The 10,908-nt window shown below is 40.5% G+C and overlaps 1 protein-coding gene across 1 annotated transcript; it reads right to left on the bottom strand.

Moving 5' to 3' along the window:
• Positions 1-659: 659 nt before the first annotated feature.
• On the bottom strand, positions 660-9,691 carry tmem38b (transmembrane protein 38B). The gene is made up of 6 exons (XM_010742710.3): positions 9,225-9,691; positions 4,236-4,392; positions 3,623-3,807; positions 3,381-3,468; positions 2,547-2,664; positions 660-1,574 (listed from the first exon to the last, which is right to left on the bottom strand). The coding sequence occupies exons 1-6, from the start codon at positions 9,346-9,348 to the stop codon at positions 1,281-1,283; spliced, it is 966 nt and encodes a 321-aa protein (XP_010741012.2). The 5' UTR covers positions 9,349-9,691; the 3' UTR covers positions 660-1,280.
• Between the last annotated feature and the right edge of the window lie 1,217 nt (positions 9,692-10,908).

Below are 10,908 nucleotides of genomic sequence, written 5' to 3'. Positions count from 1 at the left end.
GCTGCCATCATGTCACCTGCCTTCCTGTCATAGGAGGAAGCGTAAGGTAAACAGTGGCTTATTAACGCGTCTTTCAGTTTTCCAGGTCACACAGTTCACCATTAGTCAACACACACGCACACATGCCAACACAAAGCAGTTTTGCAGGAAGCACTTTTGATATATGAGCCTGTAACTGGCATGCATACAGCTGACATCTGAGGACTTGAGGCATATTAAAGACAGGTACATCATCTCAACTGGTATCGCTTTTGATCATCTTCTCTTTTCTCTCCAACACTGCCTCCACCCTTCTGTTCTTAATTTGTATTCAAAGGGGGGTTCTTCGCTGTCTGAGGTTACATAGATGAGAATTGGGGGGGATTTGGGGGATTTCTCTCCAGCAGCCTTTTAAAGTGAGTGAGGTATCAATCAGGTGCTGATGTTACACTGATGCAATGTTTCAGCCTATAGAGGGGGTTACTTCTGGACGCTGTGCTGCTTTAGACCAACTTAACCAGGAGCAGGCAGCCTTCTTTCAGGGACATACACATTTTATAATGTGAGGTTTTTATTGTAACTAATGATCGGTTTGATGCTTTAAAATGAGGTCATATGGAGTTGCATCTATGTTGACTGAGCTGTACAAATCTGTGTAGAAGAGACATCACAAAAAGACATTTTATAGTGCATTAAACCTGTTTAATCTCATGCTTTAAGAGTAATTCAAAGCATTCATACAACCTTTGTATTGTATTCTGTTTCTTCAGAATGCAATACAAAGGTTGTCTTCCATTGTGAAATGTTATACATTCAAGAGTGCAATTATTTAGTATAAATAGGAAAAAAAATATCTGCGTGTCATAGAATATAATCTCTTTTATAAAATTTTTCTAACCATTTCAGAGTAGGAAATATAGCATTTACATGAAGCAGAATATATACAGAGAGAAAAAGATACAGACATTCAGAGATCAGCATGTGCACAGCACTGTTCCCGAAACCCAGAGATAAAATGATTATAAGTTTGTACTCTTTTTAAATATATATTAAAAATTAAGCTACAGCTTGTACTGCAAGTGTGCAACGAGCCCAAGAATAGTACGATGGTCATATCCGACAGCATGAATATCACAGTACTTTAAGGGTGGGGTGATTATCCCACAATAAGGTCCAGGGTTGGTTGGAGTCCTTGCTTGGTAAAACTCTATTTCAGCAATTTAGAAAGTTTAAGTCAAAGATGAATCAGAAATGACTCCATCCTGCTTAGAGGTGAAAAGGCGCTATGGGGCGAAGGCCGACTAGTCAGTCTTCTTGCAGCTTGTTTTCTCCGTGTTCTCTGACTCTTCTTTGGCTTTGTGTGATCCACTTTGTCCCTTGACAGGTGTGTGATTCCCCGCCGTTCCATTCTTGCCGGACTCCTTGGTTGCGGAGGTGGAGGTCGGCATGCTGCTTGTGCCATTATCGATAAAAGCTTTATTTACCTCGCCGGTGAGGGCGGCGTAAGGCGAGCAGCCGGTGAAGAGGGTCTTGTAGATGGCCGACTCCACAGCAGCGAATGGTGAGGTGGAGGAGCCCGTCAGCATCATCCTTGACTAAAAAAAGATAAATGTGTCATAATGTGAGAGAGGGGTTTATAGGTTTAAATAGTGAGGCTTGTGTCCAAAATTCATTCATCATGGCAGCTATGATCAATGTTTTTAAATAAAAAATGGACCATGTGACTACTGTATCTTTAGAGTGTCTTTTAGCTCATTGTTTTGGTCTTCCAACTGACCACTGTTTTCACAGAAGGCCGACAAAGTTAGTGACTACCTGGTGAACATAGTGGAGCATATCCACCTTTTTCTGATGTCAGACAACCATAAAACGTGACTTCATTTAACATCATGTGATGAGGTCAATCTCCTACAAATTAAAGATGGCATTGGAAATATATGTTACATGCCTAAAAGTATGTAATTTAACATTTCTAATGGAAACGGTTCACACACTACTCGCACTGAATAACTGGGTAAAGTATCTACTCTCATTAGGAGCATCTGCATCATCGGGAGCAGAAAATAATAAACAACAGGTTTGGACACAACGCTTTAAATCTGATGAAATGTCTCTGCGTTAATTTGACAGATCAGAGTCAGAGAGAGGGCTAACAGAATGAGAGTTGAAAGAAGACATGGTAGATTTATCTGTGTCTCAGTCAAGAGCACAAGTTTCCCAGAGAAGAGGGGATGATGCAAGCTGATGAAAATGATGCAAAAGCCCTAGCCCTACGGGTAATACCAAGCTAATGTGAGTCACATCAGCTAAAACTTCAAAAAAGCAGAGGGAGAAAGGTCATTTAGAAGACAGGACACCAGATTTAGAGGGAGCTACGGCACCAAAACATTGTCACACGTGACTTAAGATCAAATTAATAAACAAAACATGGTATTAAATAGCTTTGTTTGTCATCGGTAAGCAATTAAATGGACAACACGCCTTCTGTTTCGCATCTGAATCACCACCATCTTGGGGGTATATGTCCTCAAGGTCACAGGTTCGGTTATGAAATACACCAAACTGACCTTGTTGACGACGGTGAAGACGGTGTAGATGAGCATCAGGTGGTGCTTCTGGACAGGCAGGTAGTGGGTCTGCTGCAGAGCAAACAGCACCGCGCCGATAAGGGTGATCTTGGTGGGGCTTAACAAACACGCAACAAGAGAGCAGTTACGACAAATGATGATTAAAAAACGTCTGAAATAAAGATACTTGAAAGACATCACATCATATATGCTTGAATTATTATGCAAATTAACCAAACCGGAGACAGGTATCACTGTAGATGTACATAGCATCCCTTAATAAATGACTCAAATCGTTTTTAATGCTGCCTTAACATAACAAAGATGTTTGCAACTTTGTTCAGCGTCTCCATCTTTGGTTCGAAACAGCTTGACGTTTTGGGAAATACGCTTATTCACTTTCTTGCCAAGAGGTAGACGAGAATGTCGATACCACTCTCACGTCTGTAAGGTAAATATAAAAAGGCACAACCAGGAGCTGGTTAGTTTAGCTTAACAAAAAGACTAGAGGCAGGGGAAAACAGCTATCCTGGCTCTGATCAAAGGTAAGAAAATACACTTAGTAGCACCTCTGAAGCTCAGTAATCTATATGTTATACCTAGTTTGTTTAATCCGTAAATAAAAATTTGTATTTTTGTGTTTCGGACTAGTTCTTGTCTCCAGGGAGGGACTGGGCCTGACACATAGCCAATCATAACTACACAAATAAGTGTATTTGCCAAACTGTCAAACTATTCCTTTAAATTGGCATTACACTCAATCCTTCACAATACACTGAGTGTATTAAAAAATGTAGTTTTATAAGCACAAAGACAGTCCTGTTGAAGACTTACTAAGACATTTTGAGGAGCTCATTAGTTTCCGGTTTCCATACACCCCGAACAAGCTGCTCAAAATTACTTATCAGACCACCTCCAGCACCTAGTGTGGGTAGAAAAGAGACATCTGGCTGACACACGTTCATATGTATGGTAATAATTAGAACACCACATACTTAGTTGTTACTTCACAGCTCTGACAAAACTATTTTATCATATAAAACAAAATCCTTCAGCGCGCACCGCCAGCCACTGACCTTTAGCCCAGCCGATGGCAATCATAACCAGCAGACTGTCCTTGTATTTGCCGTGCGCCTGGGTGACTCCTCCGAGCACTTTCCATGTCCTGGTCACTTCTTTCATTCCTGACAGCACCAGCCTGAGAGGCAGCAGGGCAGCACAACAGTACACCAGGTCCATGGGGCAGTAAAACACTAGGTACCTGTAGAGACACATATGGCTCAAATAAATAGTGCGCACGCACACACACTCAACAATTCAGCTTCCTGCTGCTTGTAAACTATGTGTTCATTAAACATTTTGACAGCATCACCTGCCGGTCTCTGTCGAGTACCTGACTTCTCCAGCAGAGGGCACACTGTTTTTTTGGCGAGAAGGGTGTGATCATATGTGTCACCAGGAGAGGGCACCAAATGCTTCATATTAGGAGATGAGAACTTTATAATAACCTCTCTGTTTCATTCAATGCCTTCCACATTTCATGCTCACTTTACAAGAAATAAACCAGTTTGATTTGACCTGATTATTCTGTATTTTGCTCTAGGGCTGCACATGTTTGTGAGGGCCTCTTCCTGAATCTCATCACTCACTCTTTTCTCCATCTATATATTCTATTTCTTAAATATTTACCAGACGACCGAAGCGAGCAGAACACTGGTGCTGTTGGACAAAGGTGCGACGACAGGCTCGGCCAGCATGACTGCAGACAGCACAGCTCCGCCAAAACAGAACAGCATGGAGCTGAACCAGCAGGCTAAGGGGCTGACCCTGGAGACCTCAAGAGCACCTGCACAAGAACAGAAGTATATTCATGAGGGGGGATCACTGTGGATACGTGGTATATTTCCCATACATACGGTATCAGCAAGCTTACGGGGTCTGTAAAAGCCTGGGAACACCCTGCTACTGCTTAGCACAATAAGCATTATGCATGATTACTATAATTATAGAAATCCTTCCACTACAGTGAAGACGGGCTTTGTGGATATGAGTAACATTTAGTCTAGACTGAGAGACCATTTGTGAAGTCTATATGAGGTTATAAGAAGACAGAGAGGTTTGATACTTTGGCTTATCTGTTGCATGATTCTCCCAGTCGCTGGTACTGTATAATTATTAACCAGTTAGAGTTAACGAATACAGGGAACAAAGAAAGAAATGTTTGTCAAGCACAGTTACATTATTTGTATCTGGGCCTACGGTTCAAAGTGCAGAGGAGAGGCTAGACATTTACTATTACAAATGATACCAGTTCACTGACGATAACCATCAGCTGCGCAGTGCTCCGGCTGCGTTTACACCCTGTTTTGTATTCTAGGCAACTCAAGCATGTGAACTGATGTGTTTTATGATATATTGGTATGTTCTGTATGTATGGTATGATCTTGAAGTGTCAACACAGGCTTTATTGATAATGACGCCACAACATCTCATATATCGTCGCTATAACTCAATCTACCTTTGCAGACATAGCGTAATATTATGCAAGACTGACGTCTCTGACTACCAAAGTTAATACTGCCAACATACACTATGATATACATGTTTCACTTAACCTCAGACAGGTAGCGTCTGGGCCGCCTGCCCCCCGATGCACTATGGCCGCACATAGCACCATACTGGTAATCTGAGGATTACAGACAGATTATAGACTCCTGGAGAGAGGTCGGTACACCAGGAGGATTTATAGCTCTCCCCTCTGCCGGCTTCCCATGGATAGAGTCTGCTTGGTTCCTTTTTTTTTTTTTTTAACTTTCCTCTCACTTCTAAAAGTGTTCACTTACCACCCAAAAAGTTACAAATGACTCTTTCTAAATGAGATACGTTCAAAAAGATGATCATTTCTGAAGCTGATAAGTAACATCAAATGGATATCCTCAAGTGAAGTTAAGTAACCAATTCCAGGAATGTAAGAACCATGTCGATGAGACGTTTTGTGTCTTAGTACAGTCAAAAAAATGATAAGAATGTAATAATAAGAACGTGAACAGGCTGCAAAATGTTGACATGCAGGTAGTCAATTAGAAGTTAGGTGTGGGCTACAACTGGAGCTCCATTTTTAGCCTGTATATGATCAATTATGGCCAACAGCACCATTAAAAGTGTATGGAAGTAGCTATTGGCGGTTCTTGTTCGCAGTGTACCCACAGGGAACTATCACTGGAGTGCTTTGATTGATTCTGAGGCAGGTTATCAAGTTAAAAACTGAATCAATAAACAACTAACTGCACAAGTGCACCTCACAGTTTGAAAACATCTGGTACATACAGTAGCTCGGAGTGGGATATGCAACTAATGTGTGTATGTGTGTACATGAAGAGTGGTGTCATGTGGTTCAGAACTAGTTGCCAAAGTTTAGAAAAAGAGGAAGTTAAAAAAAAAAAAGCCACACAAATGTCAAACAGGAAAGAGCGGTTATGAATTATGCTGACAATCTAGCACTCATACGACTTTCTCCAGTGAGAGCAGTTGTAGCGCACGGCTCACAAATGCAGCACATATGCTTATGCTTACATAGTAAACAGTGCTGCCATGTCATCACTTCTAGCTTCAGAGCAAAACAAACCGCTGCAGTCCCGACTGGCCGACCACCAGCTTTGAAGAAGAACATCCATGGTGATTGATTTCAAAGTGTGTAAGGGGATTGGCATCACAGAAAACGGCAGGAATTGAATATAATAATCATTAAGTGTTTTCATCCACCGGAAAACCCTTGGAATAAGCCCTCCATACACCGAGGGAGGTTCATGTTTCTACAGTAGCTCAGAATGGACAAACCTAACACTGGCTCTAGATGGGGCCTTTCGCTTTTTTCATGTGTGGTCACTGTAGTTTCTCCTGCAGGAGTAGGGTGAGGTGAGGAGGTGTTCAGTTGGTTGCGACATGCCACTAAATTCTACACATCGGTGCTTTAAGAGGTGGAATTTTACAGTATCTGCCCTACAAACACACCTTCACCCAACCAACATCCTGCGTCCAGGTTTGCATTTGAAGGCGACAGATTTACAAGTCAAATATGAGGAACACAAGGGAAGCGACCATAGCTGATGCGCTGGATGAATTTTTAATTCCTCTTTTTTTTTCTGTCCACCTCAAATGGGAAAGTACAGACTGGGCATGTTGTTACATGTCTCCAATTTCCTCTCAGTTTCTCTCAGGAATTTAAACAAGAGAGAGATTTCCTTCTTTGTAAAAGCTCTCGCTTCCAGGGTATGCAAACATAGTTGTTGTAACGTGAGATCAGTTTTGCATGAGGGGTTAAATGAGAGCAAAGGGTTAAATGAGAGCAGAGGCCACTTGTAAATGATCTTAGATTGGTGCATTTACTGGAGTTTGTTTACATGCATACGACTCCAGATCTTTGCAAATGAACACAAAGGAAGTCTTGTAACTTAGGAAGAGGTCAATGGTTGCGACTGCAGCAGCTATGATGATCATGCCTGTAAACACGACATCCCCGAGCTCTGTCTTTTTCTTTACTCCCCAACTGTATTCTCTTAATCGACAATTCAATGACCCTCCCTTTTTCTTCAACCTCCATTGCTCTTTCTGCCATTTTTGTTCTTGCTTTATTTCACCTAACCCCTCATATACCATAGCCTTATTTTCCTTTGCTCATTATCGACTTTTATAGCTCTTCTTAGAGCTCTTCCTACACCCCTCTTCTTCTCTGTGTCGGACAGAGCCGTTTAAGGCTGCACTAGATAAGAAAAAAAGTGGTTTATCTCCTGCATGTACCACTGATTGGCATGTCCCTGTCCTCCTGTGTAGAATCCACTCAGCAATGTTTATACATCTGCTTAAAATAACTCCACAGTAAACTGTGGTGACGGTGTGATAAACCTAGACGAAGAAAACTTTGCTTTAAAGTCATATTAAATAGGCCATCTGTTTTCCTGTTTGAAGATTCGCAATAATGTTTTTGTCTTCTTTGAGTTGGACAGTTTCAGAGCTAAACTGGACTGGGTGCACTATAGAGCAGGAAGAGAAGATTTAACATAGGAAAGAGAAAAGAAAGGGAGGGTTGAAGGGTTTATGGCATTCCTTTCCTTTTGAGGGGAAGAAGAAGAGCTGGCGCGAGCTCCCTGAGTGTTGTGAGTTTTCCAGTTTTTCCAGTTCTTCCAGGGACACACAGGGAAATGATCTGCTGTTACTTTACTGACCTCTGGCATATTGTTTGTCCATTTTTACTCTCTGTGTATCTTTCTGGATAGATAAATGGGATCAGAGGACAAAGGGTTAAAAGGTCACGCCAGCTCGGATGCTTCGCGAGGCAAGTTCAAAAATAGACTTACAGCAGCGGGACGACAATGGACTGTGTGTGTTCTTGTATGTTTGTGCATGTGTGGAAAGTCATCTCGCTGTGCAGTTAAAGTCCACCTGTCCCTGTAGACAATATCTCAGTGACATAACGTAGCTGGCTCAGTGGCTGCCTTTAGTCTTAGTTGTTGTTTTGTCTCTTCAGTGTCTACTGTGTATATGATTAAATGACAATAAAACCCACATGACTTGACTTGTGTGTGTGTTTTTGTGTGTGTGTGTGTAGGACAAACAGAGTGATAACAGATAGTTTTTTCCAATAAAACAAGATAGCAAATGCATCCAAAGTGCAGTACTTCTGAGGTACTTTAATACTTTAAATTTATGCTATTGCATATTTCACACCTGCGTTGTTTCAGAGGGAGAGATTGCACTTCTTACTCCTCAGCTACAGTTACTTTGCAGATTGTGATCAGTTTATAAATGATCATCAAACAGTATATAAAGTAGTATAGGAATAAGTATAAGAATTAGCTCCACCTCAACCACATTCTTGCATTCGGTACAATCTTTCTGACAATACCTCTTTACATTTACTTAAGTTGACTGTAGGACTTTTGTATATGTACATATTTACTTTTATTTAGGAGATACTTAGACTACAAAACAGTCTGTTTGGAACTCATTTTTGTGATAGTATTTTGTAAAATTATTATGAAATTCAACAAATGATAATATTGAATTACAGCCCAACATTAAACACATCATATCTAAATAATGTGTAAGGTACACATGTAAAATAATGAGGTTATAATAAGGTAATAAACTCTATACAGTATAATTTTAACATCTAGTTCAAACTAAAAGAGTCCTGCAATGAATGTGACCTTCAAGAAGGCCGGGGTAATAACATATAATCATTTTTAATATCATCATTTTGGTGGAGGGTGTAGTTTGTGGTGTTGTGGGACAGTATTGCATTATACAGAGAGATGTGTTTCTGTTATATTATGGTAATAGAAACACCTGTTGCCCAATAAATAATTGATAACATAATGGTGAATAATGAATTCACAGAGGCTCCTGTAACTTTCAATAACAGTATGAGATAAAACTCTTCATGTGACACTGAGGCTGGTTTGGTTAAGTCATTTTTTACTGAGTGTGTTGTCATGTTTAGTTACAGCACAACTTTGTGCACTGTGGCTGCAGTCTATTGGTGCGTTTGAAATATCAGGATGTCTGTGGTTTATTATCTGAGTTCAGTTTCAAGTTTCACAAGTTTAAACTCGTGCAAAACATCCACTTGTTTTGTTTGTCCTTTAAAACCTGGTCTAAAAACACTTTTGCGTCACTTACCTGGCTGCTCCCGCAGAGCCATGACTGATATGATATAGTGCGCCATGTCAAAGTATGGAAACATGGACAAGTTTGCCAGCCCGTGGGACAGCTCGTCCAAGGGCAGCACTCCGAGCAAATCCATGATCCTGTTTGTTAAACTCTCCAACAACAAAAAGCTAGTCTAGTTAATCCTGGTGAGGAGTTCAAAGTGGAGAAAAAAAAAGGCACCGGTCCAACTCAGAGCATCAGGGCAAAGGCTCGGCTTCATCCACCGTCTGTCAAGTGTGATACCAAACAGCTGTGTGTGTCCGAGCAAGATAAAGCTGCTGCTCGCAGCTGGTTAGTTGACTCGTCGCCGGGCAACAGATCTGTACAGTCAGGGGATGGTCATGGTCCGTGTTGGCCCATCAGCGACGCTGTCATCGGCGCATACGCGGAATTCCTGCTCCGTGTTCCGCCATGCTGGTGATGTGGCGGGCGGAGCCAGGGCGGCTCTGTGATTGGAGGAGTGAGAGCACGGCGAGCCAATCAGGTGTCAGCGTGTGGCCTTACTGAGGTGATGCTACTGTAGTATTTACAAAAAAACAAACAAAAAAAAACCCCATAATTTTTAAATAAAAAGTCACGATAACTCATGATAATAAGTTATATTGTTCTATAACATTCAAAGAAAAATGTCACGATATCTCAGGGAAATAAGTCGTAATATACCTGAATATTTAGAGAAGGAAAAAATCTTAATTTGCAGAGAAAAATAAGTCATTAAATGTCAATAAAAATAGTCGCAATATTTAGACCAAAAAATGTCATAATATCACAGGAAGGACATAATATTAAGAGGAAAAAGTCACAGTGACTAAAAAGTGGACTCAAACACAATATATCACAATATTTGATGTTTTTATTTGGGCTTTCATTTTGAGGACATGATAGTTTTGTATTAGTTATTCCCACCAATTCAAACTAGAAACATGGCAGTTCAACATGGCAGACTCTATGAAAGAGGACCCGAAACATGTGTAGATTTAAAGCGCTCATTATGAGGTGGTAAAACATTTTCAAGTGATTATACACAACTGGAAACATTGTTATTTTCCTGATATAGATTCTGAACTGAGGAAAGTTATTGACCCGTATGTTAATAGTGCAATCACAGTAGACTATGAAAGTAAACTATTCACCACGTTGTGTGAAAACATGAAAAATCACAACGTGATGCATAACCTACATACTGAATGCATTGTGCTGTGATCTTTCGAATGGTTACATGTAGACCATACCATGTATCTCAAAATCATTTCAACATTCACTGATTGTAACACTTTCTAATAATCACTCTGGCAAGCAGCTGCATCCAAAGAGTTCATGAAATTAAACTTTTTCTAATAATCATGGTGCCACCCATTGTCAATAGCTGCTCTTAAAGATATTATTGTCCATAGTAAATAGTAAAAGAGTCTAAACAGCACAGTGGTTAAATGTGTTTTAGGAGCTTTCAATAAGCTGTAATGTGAAATAATAGCCACTAGATGGCAGCAGTCTGCCATCCATTACACTACACATCTGCTCTCATGTAACCATCTGAAACATAACCATCCATCAACAGCAACAGTCTAATAATCACTGATATCATAGTTCAAATCAGTCTATCAAAAAGAAAAATAGTCCTTGTGAAGTTGATAAAAAAACTTTGGGCTTCATT

Source organism: Larimichthys crocea, chromosome IX (assembly GCF_000972845.2).
Source record: "Larimichthys crocea isolate SSNF chromosome IX, L_crocea_2.0, whole genome shotgun sequence".
NCBI lineage: Eukaryota > Metazoa > Chordata > Actinopteri > Sciaenidae > Larimichthys > Larimichthys crocea.
Note: the sequence above shows the minus strand (reverse complement) of the source record. Positions and strands in the feature narration are given on the sequence as shown.

Excerpts from the sequence above, each read along its gene's own strand:
- tmem38b (XM_010742710.3), bottom strand. The coding sequence starts at position 9,348 with ATGGATTTGCTCGGAGTGCTGCCCTTGGACGAGCTGTCCCACGGGCTG. Across the intron at positions 4,393-9,224 it reads GGCTCTGCGGGAGCAGCCAG|GTGCTCTTGAGGTCTCCAGG; the intron begins GTAAGTGACGCA and ends GTTCTTGTGCAG. Across the intron at positions 3,808-4,235 it reads CTGCTCGCTTCGGTCGTCTG|GTACCTAGTGTTTTACTGCC; the intron begins GTAAATATTTAA and ends GTGTCTCTACAG.